At 38.4% G+C, this 24,504-nt stretch overlaps 1 protein-coding gene across 2 annotated transcripts in view; it reads right to left on the bottom strand.

Annotated features, from left to right (window-relative positions):
* The window catches only part of ABHD3 (abhydrolase domain containing 3), a 27,293-nt gene continuing 2,789 nt past the window's right edge, over positions 1-24,504 (bottom strand). Inside the window, exons 2-9 of one of the 2 annotated variants that reach the window (XM_024206508.3) lie at positions 23,396-23,559; positions 21,372-21,554; positions 19,105-19,150; positions 15,492-15,604; positions 10,440-10,613; positions 7,973-8,021; positions 7,721-7,886; positions 1-809 (exon numbers count right to left, since the gene is read on the bottom strand). In XM_024206508.3, the coding sequence (XP_024062276.2) occupies positions 631-809; positions 7,721-7,886; positions 7,973-8,021; positions 10,440-10,613; positions 15,492-15,604; positions 19,105-19,150; positions 21,372-21,554; positions 23,396-23,559 (1,074 nt within the window). In that variant the 3' untranslated portion in view covers positions 1-630. Of the gene's footprint in view, positions 1,858-7,720; positions 7,887-7,972; positions 8,022-10,439; positions 10,614-15,491; positions 15,605-19,104; positions 19,151-21,371; positions 21,555-23,395; positions 23,560-24,504 lie in introns of both variants that reach the window. The other variant, XM_026661551.2, reaches the window with a different exon arrangement.

The following is a 24,504-nucleotide window of genomic DNA, read 5'->3' on the forward strand; positions in this document are numbered from 1 at the left end:
ACTAATAATTAATTAATAATAAAAAACAGCCCTAAATCTGAATATTTTCAAAGAGTAAAACAGCAAATGAAATTATCAGTCTAATACTGCTGCAGTCCATGCTTAAACCTAAAGATTACTTTGATGAATCAGTCCTGTTTTATGTTCCTTCTATTTTCATATTTCAATATTTTTCTTATCAATGCCCTTAGAAATGGATCAACTTGTAACATGCTTTAAAATATAATAAATGTAATTTTGAGAGTTAGTTACTAAAACTGTTATATTACAAGTCATCTAAATTGAGTCTCCTAAAAATGAACTGTCTTAAATTAAACCCCTGAGGAATTATAACCTGTTGGCTTAATGGTTTTGGTTAAGTGCAATTTGATATATTTAGAGTGCTGTTTTATTTAAGTTCATTCTTGATAAGGCATATTAAAAAACTACAAAAGTGACAATGTAATATTTATTTCTTGCTACAAAATTTTAGGCAAAAGGTATTTTTTGCACATAGTAATGGATTTCATCCAACTGCTGGCTTGTTTGCTGTATACACAGTAATTAAAATTTGTGCATTAGGCTGAGCTGCTCTTGTCAGATCATGCCACTGTGCTGAAACAATGGTCTGGACAAGATGCCTCAGAAGAGCTACATGCTGCAGATTTGGTTTTCATGCTCAAACACAGCCTGCACAAACTGCTTGAAGACTCTGTCCATGTAAGTACACTTCCTTGGCCACATTCCTTCTAGAAAACCAATGTGGCCTCCACAAGAAGTAAGAACCAAAGCAACATTTGGATTTTGTTTGGCTGTTTCTATGGGTATAGCTGAAAAGAAAAGAAAAGATAAGTATAGTAAGTCCCCCATCTCATTATTTATCTCTAGCAAATACCATGCATCCTAATCATACAACAGAAATACAGAAAAGGGCACTGCAGGATTGGGATCTTAAGATGTCAAAAGATATCTCACTTTGAATCATTAACTCACATCATTTGTGCATATTTTTAGATGATGCACTGATTGATCCTCTTCTCACTCACACTGATGTAAATTAAGTGTAACTCCATTGAAGTCAATGCAGATTTACAATGGTGTAAAAACAGTGTAAGTGAGAGGAGAATCAGGTCCATAGCTTTACATATGTGCTTCAATATTTGGCAACAGATAAATGATGGATTGACAATGAATAGTCCTGTTCTTGTTAGATTAGGTATGAACTCTGCAGTCATTTTAACATTTTGTATTTAATATATTTCTGTAAATAGTCTTGTAAGAATTTGTTTACTTTAGGAATTGAGTTCAATCCTTATCACAGTGAAAGGCCAACAGCTATAGAGAGCGAGATGTTCAATGTGCTTATACAGCTACGTCAATGCTCAGCATCAGTACAGGGTTATTAACATCATCATTATTATGTATTATATGTATTCCAGTAGAACCTAAAGGCCCCAACCAAGATTTGGGCCCCAGCCAAGAGTTGGGTTCCATTGTACTTTGATCTCAGTGGGAGTTAGGTGCCTAAATACCTTTGAGGATCTGAGCCCTAGCAAGAGACAGTGCCTGCACAAAAGAGCTTACAGTGAAGACAGGCAAAGAGTGGGAAGGGAAAGAGGTACAAAAGAGTGACTTCCCCAAGGTCACACACCAGGTTAGTGGCCCTCTCTAGGTTAGAGACTGCTAGTAAATGAGTTACTCAGAATTAGATCAGCTGTCTAAAATTAGACTCTAAACTGTGCAATGATTTGGGCATATGCATACATAGAGATTACAATGAATAATTTTGTCTTTTGATTTCAGTGAATTCAGATGGCCAAAAGTATTCAGAGGTGAATGGCTCGTACATTGTTCCACTGGGTCACCTATAGCAGAACCCTTGATAAAAGAAAAATAAAGGTAAATTAAAATCAGATTAACAATATAGAAGGCACATGTATTCACAAAATGACAGATCAATGCAACTGTCTAACTATTTTCATACGGAATAACTATCTGACATGACATGATGTTACTGCAACTTAATGGAATTGTTCATGCTCGGGGTGTAGTGATTAGTTATTTAAAGGAGCTGCCATTGAAAAATGAGTAACTGAGATTTAATGTGTGTTAAATGTATTTATTTTTTACATAGCAAAAGGCCCTGATATACACTAAGGCAGGGGTCGGCAACCTTTCAGAAGTGGTGTGCCGAGTCTTCATTTAATCACTCTAATTTAAGGGTTCAGTGGCCAGTAATACCTCTTTCTATAAATGTATAATATATAACTAAACTATTGTTGTATGTAAAGTAAATAAGGTTTTTAAAATATTTAAGAAATTTCATTTAAAATTAAATTAAAATGCAGAGCCCCCTGGACCGGTGGCCAGGACCCGGGCAGTGTGAGTACCACAGAAAATCAGTTTGCATGCCGCCTTCGGCACGCGTGCCATAGGTTGCCTACCCCTGCAGTAAGGGCAGAAGCCTTGTAAAACTGCAGTTTTCAAATATGCTTTTTTGCAGGAATGGAAAAAATAAAACTACAAAAAATTGTGATTAGGTTCTACAAAAAAAATTGCATTATATTTTGACAGAAATAAACAAACAGGTCTTCTGCCAGACAAAGCATGTTTCTTCACCTATCCCTGTCTCTGATATAATTAAGCATTGTAAAACAATGGAAGCCCCATTTGCATGTAGAGCTAACAGGAAAAACAGGTTGATTGGGGGATGTGAAACCAATTGGGTGCGGAGCACACTGGAGAACAAGCAACGGGGAGAAGAGTCTTATCTGGGGATGCACTTCAAAAGGGACATGTCAAAGATTTACTGGACTACATGGGGAAGGAAAAAGGCCCCCTTTCCGATCCTTCACTGAGGGAGCAAAAAAGACATCGCTTTTCATATTCATGAAAATTGGATCCTGGCCATGTGGACTAGTGATGCTGGGAGGTTGCTTTAGGTGAGAAATTGCTTTAGACAAAAAGAACAGGAGTACTTGTGGCACCTTAGAGACTAACAAATTTATTTCAGCATAAGCTTTCGTGGGCTACAGCTCACTTCTTCGGATGCATAGAATGGAACACACAGACAGAAGATATTTATACATACAGAGAACATGAAAAGGTGGAAGTATGCATACCAACTGTAAGAGGCCAATCAATTGAGATGAGCTATCAGCAGCAGAAGAAAAAAAACCTTTGAAGTGATAATCGAGATGACCCATAGAAGGTGTGAGAACTTAACATGGGGAAAAAGATTCAATTAGTGTAATGACCCAACCATTCCCAGTCTCTGTGTGTTTCATTCTATGCATCTGAAGAAGAGAGCTGTAGCCCACGAAAGCTTATGCTGAAATAAATTTGTTAGTCTCTAAGGTGCCACAAGTACTCCTGTTCTTTTTGCGGATACAGACTAACACGGCTGCTACTTTGAAACCTGCTTTAGACAAGGATTTTAGCCGGTTAGAGTTAACTTTGGACTCTAAGAAACATGTTATCCCTTTTGTTTTACATGTAACTTCTTGTCCTTGCTCACTATGTCTTACATCTTAATCTTTGTAAATAAACATATTTGTTTCACTACAAGTAGATTCCAGTGCTGTGTTTTTGTAAGGGACCTTATCCTGAGTTGTGTCAGTCAACCAGAGACAATGTATTTCTGGGAGTGTCCAGTGACAGGGGATGGATACTACAGAGTGGGACGCTGGCAGAGGGAGGGACTTGGGAGATGGTGTGCCTCTGTCACTAGCCTGCACAAGAGAGGGTGAGGTCTGTGGAGACCTGGAAGTCAATGCTTGTCTGTTGCCAGAGGCTATTGGTTTCAAGGGGCTGAGCTGCAGCTGGCATCAGGCAAGACAGCTTCACACTAAGGACAGTTGTGGTGAGGTGCCTCACAACCCTGAGTACCACTGGGGAGCATCACAGTGCTACCTTTGTTCGAAAGCTATTCTATTCTTTATGTCTTCCATCTCTGACAAATTAAATAAACAAAACAAACCACACACCCCAAAGCATAGAGCAGCATGAATTTTGCTAATTGTCTACTCTCATATTTTCCATCCCCTTCTTTTGACTCATTTCTCTATTGTCTATCCATGAATCCCTTACTCCCATTTTCTGACTCTTACCCCCTCCCTAATCTTTTTATCCTCTCTTTTTTTCTTTGTTCTCTCCTGACTGGTTTATTCCATTGAATTGTCTGCAAAAAGGGATGCAGAGTGAAACTTAACAATGATGTCGTGTTGTAAGTTTAAACCCAAAAGTACCAGAGTGAAGAGAGAAAGATAGTTTAGTAAAATTTACACTGTGGTTTGAAAAGGGCACAGATATTAATGGAGTGGAATTGTAAGGACATGCTGACAGGGCACTAAACTGCAAGGTCAGAGTCTCAGATGTGGGATAGCACTCTCTACCAGCACCTGGCAGACCATTAGAATGAGGAAATTTAAGTCACACTGCATAATATGCCACTGAAAGGCAGTGATCAAAAAAAATGATAATTCAACTAGAGAGTCAAATATGACACTATGATGACTGGCACTACTAGTGTCTGTTTTGTTTTGTTTTTGGACAGACGAAGATTTTTTGGGCAATTCAAAATAAAAGCTGGAATTGGCTATATCATGCCTTTCCTCATACAATGAATTGTCTGGATTACTCTGGGTGAGAAAAAAGGCTTGGGGTTAAAAATACTTGATGCAAATGACACTTGCTTTTATTAGTTATATACTCTGAGAACAGTCAAGATTTGTATGTATTATTGTAGTTTCATACAGCTGCATCAGCCATGCCTGCACTAGGTACTTTAAACTGAAACTGCCATCACTGAGGCATGCCTGGAAATAAGAGATACAGTTTCTTCATGTTGGGTCAAGATCCCTGTGTACATTTTTCTGATTATGGATCAAGTCCATGATGTCTTCCACCATTATGTTTATAAGTGCAAAAGATATCAAAAACTGCATTTACAGATGATGTAAGAGCAAATGGCTGTGCAATTAAAGGAAACAGATGCAGTGTCTGCATTTCTTATGGTCAATCAGCCTTGAACAATTGAAAATGGGGATAAAACCTTCTAAATTGTAATTAGAATGTTAAGTGACACAGACTCATGTCTGGTGGATTTGCACCTCATCTAGCAGACAGGTGTAGCCAGCTTCATACAGGGAGTTGTCTGAATACGAGAGCAATCCTGGAGTAGCTCTTCTTAGAGAACGCTCTCTGCTAGGCTGAGGTTGTGTTTCCGAGTGGCAGCATTCTAAGTTTGATCCTGTCTGGAACTGTGGAGTTCTAATTTTCTGCTACTAATGGGGAGCTGAAGCATACATGAAAGGTTGAGAGGAAACCACAGATTTACTGGAAGAAGTGTGAGGAGGCATGCAAAAGTAGCCAATTCCTGAAATCAGTGAAAGCCTGGAGTCCTCCTGATCAGAGTCGTTCCCAGCTCAGCACGGGTCCCCACAGTCTAGTAGGGGATTAAGCCTCAGAGAGGGAAAAGGGGTAAATAGGTTTTTTATCTCTGCCTTGAAAAACTTCTGCTATCCAATACATCAGTGGTCTCCAAACTTTTTTGAAGCAAAAAAAAAAAAAAAAAAACACCCCCGCCCCAACCCCCGAAGAAAAAAAAAAAAAAAAAAGCGCTCCTCCTGCCACGCCCCCCCAAGGATCCTCTTGTGCACCCCCTGGGGTGTGCGCACCCCACTTTGGAGACCACTGCAATACATCATCACTTTGTAGTAGTCAAGTAAGTTACAGCTAAGATACTAAATTCATCAAAATGAGTGGCTGAACAGATTCCTCGCCAGTGGTTTTTATCCCCTCCAATAATATTTCTCTATTTTCTATGCTGTATGAAACATTACCGACCTTTGACAGTAGGAGGAGCAAGGACCAAACAAATGCCTGAACATCCAAGAACTTTACTTAATGCAGAAATGCAGGTTAGAATCAGATTTTAAGGGGAAACAGAATCACTACAAAAAATTGTAATGTTCTACAGTATCTTTTGGTTCTATACAATACCCCCACACCAGGATATGTTTAAGTCTCTATTATTGTTTGTTTAGCACCAACAATGGGTGCAAGACTGATTCATAGATTCTAGGACTGGAAGGGACCTCGAGAGGCATGATGTGTAAAAAAAACAATCCTTGTGCAGCCCACAGTTCAGTGTGCATTGTGTCCCCCTTCGTTCCAGATTCATAGAGGATATGAACCTGCTACAACGGTAGTTTTGTGTTTTAATTCTGGGGGTCCTGGGTTCAGTTCCAAGATGACTCTTGAGCCTGAGACCTCGTCTTTAACTGAAGTGGGAGGAGGGAGGAGGTGGTATAGCCCTCACTAGAGGCCCTTGGAAGCATTATGCTGGCAGGAACCAGGAGAAGTAATGAATGGATCATACTACACCAGGGGCACGGGGAAAAAATGATCTCAGTGGTGGTTCCCCCAATACTCATATAACAAATGTAGCCTGTGCTTCAAACCACACAGCCCCACAATCAATAGGCAGTGCATGGGTTTCAGGTCTATGGTCACACCCAGATACTCCCAATCAAGAGTGATGTTTTGTTTGCCAAAAGTGGTAGCTGCCTGGTCTCCACTTCTTTACACTACCAGTACAGGAGTTCTAAGAGGGTCAAAAGAGGTCTCTCCTTCCTGAGTGTACCTGTACTGAAGCAGCCATAGCTGATTTGCAACAACTTGCATCCTGCTTAACATTAAATTTGTGTAACTTTTAACATATTCATGACACACATATAATCTCCCTTCAGTTTCTTTAAACTTCGGTTCAGTACTCTAATCTATTTGCATGATCTCCGTGGTGTCCTAGATTTTCTGATGAAGATCCAGATCAATTTACAATGGCAATAGCAAGTTTCCCTGCATCAAATCAACATTTTCTACTTCCAGATGTCAGCAGTCCACTGCAGAAGATTATGTCATTAATTAGATCTTAGCCCTGGCTAGTTTCTCTTTTACAACTTTACTTTTATTCACTGTCATATCACTCCGCGGAAAATATAGCCATCATGCAGACCACAGGACCAAAGAAATCTTTAACCATGTTGTTAACTGATTTAAGAGGGTCAACAGTAAAAGCCTGATTGCTCTATCTGGTGATCAGGATGAACTATTTTAAAAAATCTATTGTGTTTTTACAGTTTAACTGTTATTAGCTGACATTGCTGTCTGTTGGGCAGCTTCTTCCTTCAATCATATTTCTACTAATATTGATATGGGACTTCCTGTATAAGATCACATCATCTGTGTCCCTTCTGCTGTTCTGGACCAACAACAAAGCCATGTCAGCACTTTGGCCCAGGTACCATCTGAGATTGAAGGATTTTGAACTTCCTTCCTATCTTTAATCATCAAAGGGAACCAAATGATTTTTGCATTAGGCATTGGACTTTTATGTCACAGAGGTCATTGCCAGGGATTGTTATGGAGGAGTTCAAGTACCCTGAAACATGAGCAAATCACAGTATGACGTGTTTTATAGGAGCTGGCTTACAAGAATGCTGATCAACAGAAGAACTAAGGATTTTTCACCTTGTATTAGTTAGGCCTCTCCAATAACTTCAAAGTTTATCAGAGTGGAAAATGGGAACTAAAAATATCAGTATTGATGTACAGTAGTACTTAAATACATCTCATTCAAATATAGCCTGTTCTTAGATCTATGCAGTTTTCAATCTTACTGATTGCATACATACATACATACAGGTATAGAGAAAAACATAAAAAAGCCTCAACTTACCATGACCTGGTGAAAAAACATCATCCAGAGAGTTTAGACATAACACTGGAATTCCTATTGACTTCAGCTTGCGACATGGACTAGCATCTACATAGTAATCATCAATTGTACGGTAGCCAAACATGACTGAGGTGAATTGCTTATCAAACTCCCTAATGGTTTTAGCCTGAAGTAGAGAATTCAAATCAGGAACAACATCAGTATTTGGAAACCAAACCATGAAATCAAAAGAGAAAAGATCTATCCATATACCTTCATGACAAGATTCAGATCAAATAATTTCTCTAACGTTTGTCGATGTCTGGAAAAAAATGAGGGGAGGGGAAGAAAAAATGATTTTACAGATGTAGAAGTTGTCTGCCTTACAAATACATACTCAGAAATAAATATCATCATAGAGTAAGAACACATTTGTTTTATTTCTCAGACTTATAAATCCATCTGTCCAGGACACTAAGCAATGTGCACTTACTTACAAATACAACCAGAAACTAGGGCTGTCAATTAATCGCAGTTAACTCACGCAATTAACTCAAAAAAAGTAATCGCGATTAAGAAAATTAATTGCGATTAATCGCAGTTTTAATCGCAGTGTTAAATAATAGAATACCAATTGAAATTTATTAAATATTTTGGATGTTTTTCTACATTTTCAAATATTTGATTTCAACACAGAATACAAAGTGTATAGTGCTCACTTTATATTATTTGTATTACAAATATTTGCACTGTAAAAATTATAAACAAAAGAAATAATATTTTTCAATTCATCTCATACAAGTACTGTAGTGCAATCTCTTTATCAGGAAAGTGCAACTTACAACTGTAGATTTTTTGTTACATAACTGCACTCAAAAACAAAATGTAAAACTTCAGAGCCTACTCAAGTCCACTCGGTCCGACTTCTTGTTCAGCCAATCACTAAGAAAAACAAGTTTGTTTACATTTATGGGAGATAATGCTGCCCGCTTCTTATTTACGTCACCAGAAAATGAGAACAGGTGTTCGCATGGCACCCCAGCATTGCTATGTATTTACATGCCAGGTATATTAAACATTCATATGCCCCTTCATGCTTTGGTCACCATTCCAGAGGACATGCTTCCATGCTGATGATGCTCATTAAAAAAATAATGCATTAACTGAATTTGTGACTGAACTCCTTGGGGGAGAATTGTATGTCTCCTGTTCTGTTTTACCTGCATTCTGCCATATATTTCGTGTTATGGCAATCTCAGATGATGACCCAGTACATGTTGTTCATTTTAAGAACACTTTCACTGCAGTTTTGACAAAACACAAAGAAGGTACCAATGTGAGATTTCTAAAAGTAGCTACAGCACTCAACCCAAGGTTTCAGAATCTGAAGTGCCTTTCAAAATCTGAAAGGGAAGAGGTATAGAGCATGCTTTCAGAAGTCTTAAAAGAGCAACAGTCCAATGTGGAAACTACAGAACTTGAACAACCAAAAAAGAAAATCAACATTCTTGGTGGCATCTGACTCAGATGATGAAAATGAACATGCGTCAGTCTGCACTGCTTTGAATTGTTATCGAGCAGAGCCCATCATCAGCATGGAAGCATGTCCTCTGGAATAGTAGGCAAAGCATGAAGGGACATATGAATCTTTAGCGCATCTGGCACTTAAATATCTTGTGACGCTGGCTACAACAGTGCCATGCAAATACCAGTTCTCACTTTCAGGTGACATTGTAAACAAGAAGCGGGCAGCATTATCTCCTACAAATGTAAACAAAATTGTTTGTCTGAGCAATTGGCTGAACAAGAAGTAGGACTGAGATAACTTATAGGCTCTAAAGTTTTACACTGTTTTATTTTTGAGTGCAGTTATTTTTTGTACATAAGTCTACATTTGTAAGTTCAATTTTCATAATAAAAGGATTGCACTATAGTACTTGGATTAGGTGAATTGAAAAATAAATATAAAGTGAAAACTATACACTTTGTATTCTGTGTTCTAACTGAAATCAATATATTTGAAAATGTAGAAAACATCCAAAAATATTTAAATAAATGGTAGTCTATTATTGTTTAACAGAGCGATTAATCACAATTATTTTTTTAATCGCATGATTAATCTCGATTAATTTTTTTAATCACTTGACAGCCCTACCAGAAACATGGATGAAATCTGCATTAGTCATTAGAAAGCTGACAAGGATAAAAAGGAGAACTTTGATTTTAGGAACAAAAAAATCATTTCTTTAAGACTACATGTGAGCAACCCTTTCCCCTCCTTTTTGTTTTCAGAGTTGATTTTTTTTAACAAATTCATATCTATGTAGCCATCAAAATAAATGTGTTAATGTTGGTTAGTTTATAAAGAAAATCAAATTGGTGCCATCTATCCAAATCATGAGTAACCTTACGATAATCAATGTGTGCATGAGGTGAAATTCAGTCCCGTAAAAAGGGCCAGCACAAAGCCTACACACCATTTTAAGTCCCACTTCAGATTTATTTTGAAGACTGCAATGGTACATAAGCTGGCTCTCTGTACAAGAGTGAATTCCACCCATGAAGAAAATCTTTCAAACAAGGAGACATTTCCATTTCAGAATTTCCTGAGATTACACACACAAAGGAAAGCATTGTGTGAAATGCAGTAATAGCATTCCTTTCCCAGGAGGCCATATATCTGGCTTATATTCTATACTAACATCTTCAACCTTTCTAAATATTTCAGAAGGTGACTCACCTACTAATAGAGGACTGTAAACAAGTAGTCAAGTAGTAGTTAAAGAGAAGCCAATTTAGTGGTTTCTCCAATGATTCTGCAGACTCAAAAACATTCCAACCCGCCGAGAAAATTGCAGCTGCCATCAAAGGGGTTTCTTGGCCAGTTTGGCCCAGGTAATTTAAAAGAAGCATGCTACAAAGAAGAATAAAAATAAAACAAATCAAATTGTCAGATCACTCATTTAAATATAATCACATGTATAACAATCTGCCAACTTTAAGCCTATTCTATTGTAAATGGGTTCTTGCACCACCCTCATCACCATGGTATCTGCCTTCCAATAGTGCCTTAAGTGATGTTACTAACATCTGTCATGTGTTTCATTTTCTCTCTCATCCTGTCCCCAGGACGAGGGTATGCAGAGTTGTGTTTTGTTTTGTTTTGTTTTGTTTTGGGGGGGGAGGTATTTTTAATACGTACACACTGCTAATTGTTTACTTTAGAAAAGGCAAGGTCAATTCAGTGTGCCTTGCTCTTGGAACAGAAAGTTTTGCTCTTGGAGCAGAAAGTGCTAGGTCTTACAATATTTCATTTTTCTTAAAACTCTTGAAAACTGCAATCTACCCAGTGAGACATGTGTGGGCTGGCGACAGTATTTGGGAATTTTAGCCTCCACCATTGCATCACACTTGGGAGCATATATGGTGGGCACAGCTCTTGAATATAAAGGAGATGAAGAGTTATTTAAAATTAGGAACAAATATAGCCCAGAACCCCTAGCCTAATTAAAGTCTTGCCTTCCTGACTACTGCTACTTAAAGTCTCCATTGCTGCTGTATGCCTGAGATGAAGGAGAGCTCACAGAATCCTGCCACTCCAGATGCAGAAAGATTAAAAATAAATCAGGAGGATGGGTAGGATAGTACAGGAGAAAAACAGAAGATGGCCTGAAAGCTAGAAGGTCAAAAGTTTCACATTCCTTTGCTGTCTAAGGGCAGATTGTGGCCCATCCTGCCTGCTTTCACAGGGGACTATTGGAGTATATGGCATCCCCTTCCTCCCCTGCACCAGCTAGTGATGGGTACCAGTGCAGAAGGGAGAACAGTCTCCAGAGGCTGGTACATCCCAACCCTACACATGTTGGCAGGGAGCAAACAGGAAAGAATGAGGAACAAGCAACATGCTGGCACAGCTGTACTGTCCGGCATACCAGGGGATGTAAGCTGTGACTGGGATAAAGCTGATACAGGGTTTGTATCCCCACATCCTTGAAGCAGCAGGAAACTGGGAGGCAACACAGCTACATGCTGCCCCATACACAGAGCTTATGGAAAAACCCACAATTGATTTCTAAGCCAGTAAAAATGTTGATGTGGTAAAACAAGCCACAAATGGAAGCTGGACAATATATGTGGTGGGAAAGATATTGAGAAGCTTCATGCTAGAAAAGCAGTGCCCCTTCCAAAACAATACAGACCGAAAGGCAAAGAGAAGTGTACTTTAATTTAAATGTACATCACAGGGAAGTAAAGTCAATGTTTTATTTCCTTCTTAATCAGACAAAATTAAGTTTCTTCTAGCCCTGCAATCTTCTTATGAAATGTTGTGGGTCGTGTTGCATTTTTAAAAATGTCTGTCAGGATTCTACTTGTATTTTGTTTTTGATTTAGAAAGTTTTTAAAATTATTGAAGAAATAATTTAAAAAGTACTTTAAGATGAGGATTTTGAATAGTTGCTTCTTATAAGGTCCTGATACTGCAAAGACCTACGCATGTCCTTAGCTTTAAGCAGATAAGTAGTCCCATTCACTACAAAGATGCTTAAGTTTAAGCATGTGAGTAATCCCAATGTAGTCAATTTGGGACTACTCAATTGGTTAAAATTAAGCATGTGCATAAGTCTTTGCAAGATCAGAGCCTAGAGGAGAAGGTAACAAGACAAAATAGAGCATGAATCTATTATATGATTCAAACATAAAAGACACAATGAAAACCAGTTAAGATTACTAAGGAACAATGGCAAACTTAAAACCACAACAACCCCAGGGAATGCAGAGTAAATCCATATACATACATTCATCACCGTCTCACATATGCAAACCAACAGACAGTCACAAACACAGATTGGTGGTTCCCCTTCCAAATTGAGCCTATTCAACCACAATCAACCAGGTTACACCCACCCACCTCGATTCTGCCATTTGCGATAATCTATGGGGGAAAAGTGTATGTTTCCTACATACGCAACAAGACAAATCCAATACACATGCAAATGACACATTCCCAAACAAACTTCAGTGGTACAATGAAATTACGCATAGCAAAATATTGATAGTTCACCATTCTAATTAGGGTAACCAGACAGCAAATGTGAAAAATCGGGACAGGGGTTGTGGGTAATAGGAGCCTATATAAGAAAAAGACCCAAAAATCGGGACTGTCCCTATAAAATCGGGTCATCTGGTCACCCTAATTCTAATACTAAAAGCAAACAACTGGTTAAGGTGTCTAAAGGGGAACAGTGCCAGATTAAAAATCCAGAACTGGAAGGAAGTAAAGATTAGTCCCACAGGCACATTGAAGCAGGTAAATCCATTCCACAGAATTATTCATTATGCAACCAAATAAGCTACACTATGAAATGGGGAGTGCAGAAAAATCTCAGTCCTAGTTTTTTGTGATATTTCTTATTTTGTATTTATAACAATGACAACAAAAACCCTGCAATGGTCCAAATCTTGGTTCCATTGAAGGCAATAGCAAAAGTGAATTGGACCAAGATTTGGGCCAATAGGGTTTAAAAGCTTCAAAGTTACTTATTTACCTCATTATCAATAACTGTGTCCACTGAACAAATCTGTAATTATCCAATAACTTGCAAAGGTCAGTATGGCTTAGTAGGTAAATGCCAGTACAGAGAGCCACATTGTACCCATCCTCAGCACAACCCATAAGAAAGGAACAGAGAGAGTAGTAATTTCAGCCTTGAACTCACAGAATTCCCAGTGAAAATTTCCCCTCCCTGGAACTCCTTAATAAAGAGACTCTCTGGGTGTTTCCCTTCCTACCTTGCAGCACAATTTTCCAGGAAGTTGTGCTGGCACTGCACATTGTCCATTCTAACAGTGCTGTACTTCCCTTCTCTGGATAGGGGCCAGCACTGAGTGAGTGTTAATAATACTGCTTTTAGCAGCATTAACTCACTGGTTTTGTTGACAGTATTACTTCCTGCTTCTGAATCATACATCTCTGAAGCCCACCCTTCCTCTAACAAACCCTAACTATAAAGTGAGAAGCCCTGCTAGCGTGAAGTTAACTCCTAGGGCTTCCACAGACTGCTAGGCAGGGAAAGGAACATAATACATTGGCTCCACTTCCTCTATTTTTTGGCTCTATTTTATTTTTCATCTGCTTTCCTTCATCCTTTAGAGCAGATGAAAGTAGAGTTGCTGTAATGAGGAAGTTTGGGAAATACTGATTTGTGACATTTTAATAAGTGCCTGTGTACTCTGCAACAAGATGGACCAAAGTTCTGCAACCAACTTCTGGGGCACACTCAGGGCTTGTCTACATTACCCTCAGGATCCACGCACACCGATCGATCCAGCGGGGGTTGATTTATCGCGTCTAGTGAAGACGCGATAAATTGACTGCCGAGCACTCTCCCATCTACTCCAGTACTCCACCGGAGCGAGAGGCGCAGGGGGAGTCGACGGGGGAGCGTCAGCAATCGACTCACCGCAGTGAAGACACCGCGGTGAGTAGATCTAAGCACATCAATTTCAGCTACGTTATTCACGTAGACCAGGCCTCAGAGAAAATCGGCAGAACTTTACAACAAACTTTTAAACAGAGGCTTTATTTAATTAGATTTGATGCTGAAGAATGAAATCAGCATGGGAGCCCCACTGTTATTTATTTTGATATCACCTTCAGTTTATTTTACAATTACCTCACACTTTCAGTTTTTCTACAGACCAATGCCTAACTGTATGGTGGCAGTTGTCAAGGAGAAGCCGGAGTTTTGACAGCTCAGTACTTTTGGCATCTGGGGAGGTGCAGTTCCACTTTGGAATTGTGCAATAAGCACATTGGGCCTGATCCACAAACCATTGAAGTAAGCGGAAAGATTTCCTTTGATTTCAATGGGCTTTGGATCAGGCCTACTAGTTGGATGTTTATGCTAAAATGATCAGCAGTGAAATAGTTAATAATAAAACACTTTGTATTGTCCTGTTTAGGTTTCATAATCAATAATCCAGTGTGATGAATGAACACTTCAGACCTCTCAGAGCTACTGTTTCAGGCTGTCTGCAAACACAGAAAGATATCATTAAATTGGTTATATTCAATTCACATTTTAAAGATTTTCAGTGCAATCATGGGCTTGTCTAGACAAATATAAAATATATTTGTAAAGGTGCTAGTTAACATGCTAGCACATTTGAAATCATAGTGTAGACAGGTCAAATCATTGTTAACATCTTAGCTAGTCAAAGTGAACTCGAGGCTCCCCTTTATCTATACTAGCAATGAGAATTAAAACTGCAACTTGCCCTGTCTATCCTGAGGTTTTAAAATGTGTTAGTTAAAGATGGTTTTCAAAACAAAGCTTTTATCTTATTCTAGACAAGCCTCATGAAGTATAGGAACACTATTTTTTTAAAAGTGAAATAATGGATTTTAGAGCACAATTTTATAACCAGGGTGAATTCCATGGCAAATTCCACAATCACAAAACAATTAATGGAGACCTGCCTATATGGATAAAAGTTCAATTTTACACTCATGGGTTTCAAATAAGATTTAATACATTTGCAAAACCTATTTGTGGGGGCTGAGAAATGAAATTCAGCCATGTAGATGAGCACCCATCCCATTGAATCATGCAACCTGCTGAACAGAACCCTTAATTAGGATCTTTGTTGATTTTTGTAACTGTATTAACTATTTTAACTCCATTTCACTCCAAAAAACATTACACTGCACTAAACTACAGCCAAACAGCAGCACTCTTAGTTCATGATTGGTAAACTAAAATAAAGGGATTTCTGTTACATAAATTCTTACCCTCCCATAGAAACACCTGCTGCCATAAATGGAGCTGAGGCATGCATGTTGTGTATATGATGAATAACAGCTTCCAAATCCTCTGTGTTAGCAGCACAGTAAGTCCTTGGTGTCTGTAACGAGCCACAAGGAAAAACACTAGCATAAGCATTTGCATCATCCTTAAGGACAAACCAAAGAGGAAGCTGAACATGACAAACTTAACGTTTCCCATCAAACTACAGTAAGATGAACCTACATAATTTTGGGAAAGTAGTGGCAGTAGGAGTCATATTTTTGAGCACAACTAGCAGCTCAGAGGTATGCTCAATATCTGCAACTGTCCAAAAATTAACTGGCCAAATTCTGGACATAGAGTCTATGGCTGAAATTTGTTCAAAAATTGATAGGCATCATTGCTAGTTAAAAATCTATGAGGAAGTAAAGCACATCATGAAGACTGCAATGTGTAGAAAGATGAGTGGCCTACAAAAGCTCTCTAAAATGTGTGTGATGCCCATTTCTTCATCTTAATCCACATTTAAATGTGCTAGCAAATATTCAGTAGAATTAAATTTACGTATAGAAACTTTTAAAAAAACTAGTCAATATTTAGGTACTACAAAAAATCTTGTTTAAAATAGCTTTAGTACTAATGCTATTAAAATCTCTTTCAGACTAGGCTGTCCCTTTGAGCATTTTCCAATTCTAATTTAGGGCAGAGAATACCCTGAAGAAAGCATTATAACTTCTGATATCTTAGTTTGTTGCAGAAGCTTAAAATGCAAAAATATTTAAAGATGGTTACACTGAAAGGCATCCAAACAAGAGATCTGTTCATTAAAGCTCTGATTTAGGAAAGCACTTCTGGAAGTGTGTTCTCCATTCCTGTTCAGGACAACACTTAAACACGAGCTAACTTTAAGCATCTTTTCAAGTTCTGAATAGGAATCCTTTCCTGATCTGGGGCCTGGAGAGACTCCCACTGCCTTCAACGAGAGTTTCACCTGGTCCTTATTGTCCCATCTCCCCTCGACTTACCCAAAGAATAAACAAGACTTTATAGTTTTACCTGCCCAGGTTGTGGAAGGCAGTACAAGTGGAGGCATCTACCCTCAGGCACAATAAGAACCCAATAAAATAGCCTCCCCCTACCCCACCCCACCCACACCCACACCCATCAAGTTGTAACCTGTGCATTTCACATATGCCAAAACAAAGATATTTTTAACTGTATATTTGTTATTAAAGATGCCAGGGGAAAATCCTGACCCCACTGAGGCCGGTGACAAAACTCCCCTTGACTTCAACAGGATCAGGATTTCACCTCAGGTATTTAAAATATCATACAAGATGTTTTAGTTTTGCTCATTCAGAATCTCATGAACCTGAGGCAACAATGTATTTTCAGCATTTTTTTTTAACTGCTTGCAATTAAACAGCCTGGAAATTTGTGGCTGGTTTTAACATGTTTAATTAGACAAAATTAATTAATTTCAATTTACCTAACAAGAATATAAAAATACTGATGTTAAAAATAAAATACAAAAGGGGGGGGAAAGCTGGGACTGGGATAATTAAAACGACATGAGTTACCACTTACTTTTATTACAACTAATTAATTATAAACTGAGTGTGAATGTATTTTATTTCAATTAAATAGGCAAGTTTGCAGAGAGAAAAGTAAATTATTTTCATTAAGGAGAGTACAATGTTTTTCATAAGAAAGTATGCGTGACTTAAATACTGTAAAAACAGAGAGATATTGGGCTTATATTACATTAAATTCCTGTAACCCTAGTGCATTTCCATGTGCTGTATAAGGATATTTTAAAACAATAAAATAAATGCATCTGTTGCTTTTTCAGCTGAAATGCCTGTGCTCATCTAACATAATAATTTCCAAACAGTAATTCAATCTAGCAGATTAACATTCAACAGAACACCAATGATAGTACAGTATTTTTTAAGTCCCGATCCTTTAAATAGGCATTGTTTAATGGAAATTTAAAGTTAAATCTCTCTCTAAAGACAAGAACACGAATTATTTTCATTAATACATTTTATTATGTTGCCTGACTATGCTTCAGACTCATTACTTGGGGATTTTATATAAATATGTGGGGGAAAAAACCTGCAGAAAAAATGTTATAACTTCAGCTGTTTTAGTCCATAGTAAGATCTTATAAAATATGTTAAGCCGATTATACTGAAATAAACACAAAGCATTGAAACAAGAGATCTTTTCACTTACTGAATCTGAAATTCATCAACAAGGACTTTGTGTGTCACAAAACAGCTTTGTAGATACATCTCCAAAAGTATGCAGAAAAGTGACTCTTAACAGGGCAGTGTTTTCACTGAAACATTTTAATGGGTTAAGAGAAAGCATAATGGGCATTTTTAAGTTGTTTTAAAAATCAGTGGATTAAAAAATGCAAACCACAACAATACACAGCATTGTGCACACTCATAACAGCTGCAGAACTTGCCAACAAAATATATATGAAGAAACAAAGCTTATTCAGCAATATTTCAGCACATCTTGAGCCTAGCTGCAAAAAGAGCTTAGCTTTAAGATTTCAGTAATTTATCACTAGTTTCTAAAATAATATGCTGTGTAAATCCTGAAAACAACTTCCGCTAGTAGCTCATCTTGTATTGTAATTGTTGGGGAAAAAATAAAAGTAGGCTTATTTAAAAAAAAATCAAAAAACAAAATGTTTCAGATAAAACTGGTTCATTCATACAATAATGCATAATGGTGGGTCAGTTAATAATGGCAAAGTTTTTTAAAATTTTATCCAGGTCCAGTTAAAATTCATACAGACAATTTGGTTTGAAGTAACTGCCACTGCTTATTTCTGATTTATGTGTTAAAACATTAGAAAATATTGCAATGGCTAAATTACAAATGTACATTTAGATACTATAGTATTGTTGGAGAAGAAAATACAAAAGCTATTAATTTTGCTGGTAGAGATATTAAATTATTCAAATCTTTCTAAAATGAAATACATCAATGTAATACACTACATCTTTATTGTGCAGATTAGAGTACATTTATTTATTGCTGCAAAAATCATGTTATCCTCCAGAAAAGCAGCTATCACAAAGCATTTTTATTGATGACATCCAACCACCCAAAATTCAGAAAATGACAGTATGATTTCTGAACTTTAAATGTCTATGGTTTGCTATTTATCAAGAAACATGGAGCCCCTACAAGTAAAGTAGATGCCATATAAGAAATTAATAGCCTTTTTAAAAGGTGAATATATGCCAGTTATAAAATCAAGAACTAAGGGCCTGACCCAAAACTCATAGAAGTCAATGGGAATCTTTCAATTGATTTCCAGGGCTTTTGATCTGGCCCTAACTGACCAACCACATTTTAGCATATTCCACTATAAGAACTGAGGTTAAAAATCGAAGATGGGTGATATTCTAATCTGAATAAATATAATTAGAGATGTGCATTCAGTCAACTACAGACTAGATTCTATTTGTTAGTTTGCCACATCAAGTGTGGTCATCTTAGATTAGAATCCAGCCCTAAGAATTAACACTGATAACTTCAATATGAGCTGTCTATACAATGAAAGTTCTTATTTTTTAAAAAATTGATCCTTACCAAGAGAGTCTCACCAGCAGTTCCTCGGTTGTTAAAAACCACACATCTAAAAATTGAGAAGGTAAATCTGAATATATACATTGTTTATTGTATAGAGGTGTACAAAAATCATCTTGGAATTACACTTTTATTTTTAAAGGTCATTTAAAAATAAAAATGTAATGAAAATACATAAAGAAATGTGTTCCAATAAGAAGTCTAAACTTATTTACTAAATATGTAAAGTTCTTATCCTGCAATCTGACCTGCTTGGATGGACCCTTACACCTAGGGTGACCAGATGTCCCGTTTTTAAAGGGACAGTCCCGTTTTTTGGGACTTTTTCTTATATAGGCGCCTATTACCCTCCACCCCATCCCGTTTTTTCACAGTTGCTCTCTGGTAACCCTACTTACGCCTGCATAGAGATTCACTGAAGTCAATTGGGTTGTTTATGGACACATGTCTGCCCATGAAGATCAAATTGCAGGATCAGAGTCAGTCTATATAATGCTTATTTGGTAGTAGACATGAGCCAGAACCAAAACCATAGATCCAAACACCCCAGAGTTTTGTATAGGTTGTTAGGGAGGGGAGTTTTCAATCGGTGCAGCATGGACCTCTCTCTATTTGATCCTAGTGATAGTGGCAAAACTTTCTGGTAGTAAGAATTACCTTGATTTAAAGATCTTTAGTTTTCTTGATAAATCTTATTGTTTTATTTGTCCTCTCTACTCTACTCTAAAAACTTTTACTTTTTTAAAAAGTTGATTAAATGCAAAAAAGATGGACTTATTTTTCTTTTAATTCTAGTGATTTTATTGCTTAAAATTAATTAAAAACAAAACCATCCTATTCTGTTGTGATCTGACCTAAACTTTTTTTTAAAAAAGCTATATTCTTCCACTCTTGGGTGCCCTGCTGTGTACACATTTGTCATGAATACATATAAATACTTCTATTTAAAAAAAAAGGTACCCAAGTTTTAGGTTTTGGGGAGGAGGTTCCTAAGTTATTTTACAATTTTTTAAAAAGCAATACAGATATCTGAACCTCCATGTGGCGAATGAGTAGCCGAACATGAATGGTCATACCTGAGCATTTGCAGAAGTCAATATACTTAGTGCCAGAACTCAGTCTGCAGTGACAAAACTCAATAGTCTTGAAATAGGGATTCTGGAGTAATTGTAACACCAACAGCCCCCAGTCATTGGCAGGCGGGATCGAACCTGAGACCTCTGGAGCTTAGTACGTGAGCCTCTACAGCATGAGCTAAAAGCCAGCTGCCTCTTAGCCAAGGCTGTACAGCAAACTCATTAATCTCTCTCTCTTTTAAGTGGTCTTAGTGCCACTAGATGGACAGAACAGCACACCCAGAAGGTGTGTGGGTTACAAAATCACAATGGTACACCAGGTTATTTCATCCTAAAGCAGAACAGCAGCGAAGTTATTGCACCTATGAGCCCTAGTTATGATCCAATTCACTTCCCTGATCCAACTCTTCCTCAAAGCCTGAATAAGTGGGCTATGGGCAGAACAGTCCATGGGTGACAGAATCTACCCCTTAACCATCAGTTTCAGGGCTGGAATGCTGCCCCCCTGCACACAGTAGATAGGGGCTTGATCACTGAATCAGTATGGATCCAGTAGCCCTTGCCAGAGCTGGCACCTATATATATATATATAGAGAGAGAGAGAGAGAGATACCTATCTCATAGAGCTGGAAGGGAACCTGAAAGGTCATCAAATCCAGCCTGCCTTCACTAGCAAGACCAAGTATTGATTTTGCCCCCTCAAGTGGCCCCCTAAAGGACTGAACTCACAACCCTGGGTTTAGCAGGCCAATGCTCAAACCACTGAGCTATCCCTCCCCCCTAGTCAGCCCCCAACAGTCCCCTCCACATTCACCTGTTTGGCGCTCAACACAACAGCCCTCCTCTTGAAGGAACAGAGGAAAGGTTACAAAAATAATTAATAAGACACATTTATAAAGAATTTAGGGAATCATTTTCCATTCCCTTACACCTTGTGTGGTAATTTACACCTGAGCAAAGTATGTCCAAAAGCTGCTGCTCTGACATCTTGCATTTTGCGCACACTTTGCACAAGGTGGAGGGCAGTAGAGAAATAGGCCCATACAGTGCTCTATACAATTCTTATTTATTATTATAAAATATTATCCTATGTAATTGATTTCTGTAGATATCAGTTGCTCTAGTAGACATCTTATACCCACACACATACATACAATTTTAGTTGAACAAGCAAAACGCTAAAGTTAGGAGTACCTATATCCCAGCATTTCACTCTGTTGGATCATGTGAAGAATGTAGGATTCCTTGCTTGTTCCTGTGAGGCCAGGCAGTAATAGGATAGTGGGTCTTGTGCTGGCATCCGGAAAACATATGCTGTCATTATTATCAAACCAATCCAGTGAAATCTGTCCTCCATCTGGTGTTTTAATAAGCTCACTGAAAGGAACAGTTCAAGAGACAATACTGATTAGGGTTTTTTTTAAATGTACCATGAAAAGTATTTACAGTTCAGAAAATATTACCTGTGGAATTTATATCCTTAATCTTATTTTAGTATTAAAAGTATTAGATAGCAAAATTCGTGGGTAATTATAATTCATTAAGGGCCAGACCTTCAGCTAGTGTAAGTCAGTATATTTCCTCTGTGGAGCCATGCTGATTTCCACCAGCTGAGGACCTAGTCCTTTGTGAATTACTGGTGAAATCCTGGTCCCATTGAAGTCAATGGGAGCTTTGCCATTGCCTTCTAAAGAGATTCTAATAACATGCTCATCACTGTAGTATGAATGCCATCCAGTAGGACATTAAGCGATGTGACTAACTTCTGTCACATGTTTTTTTTCTCTCATCATCTCCTTGGGGGAGAAATGTGTGCAGTGGGTTTTGTTTTGGTAAGTTAAGGAGGTTTTGTGTGTGTGTGTGTGTGTGTGTGTATGTTTTATTGACACAAACACACGTTGCTTAAATGGGGCCAGGATGTCACCCCATGTCAGTGGTTCTCAACCTATTTACCATTGTGGGCCACATATGTGTTATGTGGGCCGCATCCAATACTACCTGAGGATGTCACATGAGCCACAGCTCTGTGCTGATTGGGCTGTAAGCAGCATGCGGGCCACAGGTTAAGAACCCCTGCCCTATGTCTACAAATTTTGCTAGTTAGTACTTTTAAAACTCATCTGTGTTAAGACTGCAACAAACTTGATAATATGCCAAGAAACCAAGCAAGGCTTAAACCATCAGATCAAGTTTTGAGTCAGTTTTATAAGCATACTGTATTTTCCCTGTCATCTAGCAACTTTCTGATGAAGAAAGTGAACAAACACTCATATGCTCTATGAATTACCATAATGAGGCCTGTCTTGCATATAACTTTTCTTTCCTCAGCAATACAAGTACAACACTAGTAGCACTTGCTGAATCACATATTTTAAAGTGAATAAGCCAGATCCTGGGCCCTGCTAACTGCTTCAGCAATAAGAAGCAGACTTAAAGTTAATCTAAATGGCCGGTGAGGATTCTTTTTGCATGAGGCAAAGCTCGAGTGGCACAAAGTCAGTGTTCCCAGATCTATGCCACCTTCCTCACAGACCCGGGAATAGAGGAAATTTTGTGGGGCAGGGAAAGGGGGCCTAGCCAAAGCAGTGCCGTGCTCCAGCCATCCTAGCTGTCCTTTAGAATAGCCATTTAGGAGCTATTGCATGCTGAAGCTACTCTACATTGCACAAGGGGCTGAAGTAGCATCTGCCAGTGGGCCCAGGTTGAGGGGAGTTGTGAAGGTTACATAAAACCACTTTTCCCTCACCCTCAGGGCCTGTGCCAAATGCAGCTTTGAAGGACCTGAAGATTGAGCCCCATGTGTGTGTAAGGGAGATTATTAGAGAAGGAGCAATAAATATAAATACCTATTCATGTCGTAACTCAAGCATCCAAGAACAAAGGATAAACCTGGGGGCAAGATTATCCCTGGAACTCAGAAGAGTTGTACATACTTACCAAAGAGCTGAATTTGGCTCTGGTGGGGAGTTAAAAGGAATACTAAAGGAGCAGTTTTTGAGCTGGGAAAATTAGTAACGGTATGCTCCCTCCCTCCCTCCCCCATGGTATGGTATACACTAACTAAAACATATAGATCTATCTAGGTTATTATACCACAAGCGTTACTGTGGTATCTGAGTTCTGGTGGTTCCTAAATTAGTAGTTACATGAAATACTATCAGCATTAATGACAATGTGGCTGCAGAAAAAACAGTAATTTGCAAGAAAGAGGCACTCACTTCCTGTACTGCACTGGGGATCTTGAGGTGATGAAGGGACGCAAGAGGGTCTGCACCCGGCCCTCCCAGCACCATACTGTGGGGTAGTAAGTTTCTGTCACTACAGGACAATGTTCTTGGAGAAAGCGGCTGAAGGTCTCACTGCCAGTCACCAACTGAGGTTTCTAGGGAGAGAGACCACAGTCAGGTATGCAGCATCCATGAACAAAACTCAGGCAAGGCTGTTTCATTCTCTACCAGTGAGCTGATTTATTTTTGTAATTAATTTTTGCTTTCATTTTAAAACATAAGTACATCGAAAAGCACCAGCAAAAAACAAAGAACAACATTATTGATTCTAAACATTATGGATTCATGAGATGTTTCTAAAACAGGTTATTAAAGTACTTATACTCTCATGAAAAATAGTGTACGCTGGCACAATGCCTTCCATCAAAGGATGGAAAGCACTTAGCAAATATGACCTATGTCTCAAAACAAGCTTGTGTAATAGGCAGATATTATTACCCGCATTTCACAGATGGGGAAAGAAAGAAACACAAAGCTTAATCAACACACCCTTTGTACAGGAAGTTTGAGGTCTGTAGTTGACAAGTTGCTAGTATTTTAAACATGATGTTACTTAGTCCTCTCTAGCTTCTCAGCAGTAGTGCAACAGTGGGAAATTTGAAGAAAAATGCTAGACACAGCCTAAAGCCCAGCCAGCAATAGGACCAAATTCTCCTGGCACCCAGTCTTTTGCCTTAACCACAAGGCCATCCTTCCTTTGGTGGAAAAGCCTCTGTGTATATTCCCAGTACTCATATACACTGTTTCCTGTACTTTCTCAACAGATGAAACATCAGGCCAAATCCTTATCTGATGTAAATTACACCAGATGAGGATCTGGCTCATTGCAACCAAATTATTTGAGTCTGTGATGTGGGGTCCACCCCACACAAGCCCTGACCATGTTAATGTAGGACTGGTGAGGTCAATTAACCTTAGATGCTGTATCTGGAGAGGAACCCGGGCTTGATAGGGCCCAGGGCCGGCTTCAGGCACAAGCCGAGCAAGCTGGTGCTTGGGGCGGCAGCTTGTAGGAGGTGGCATTCCGCCCAATCCTAGGG

This window comes from Terrapene carolina, unplaced genomic scaffold, assembly GCF_002925995.2.
Source record: "Terrapene carolina triunguis isolate 2854851 unplaced genomic scaffold, T_m_triunguis-2.0 Scaffold58, whole genome shotgun sequence".
NCBI classification, from domain to species: Eukaryota; Metazoa; Chordata; order Testudines; family Emydidae; genus Terrapene; species Terrapene triunguis.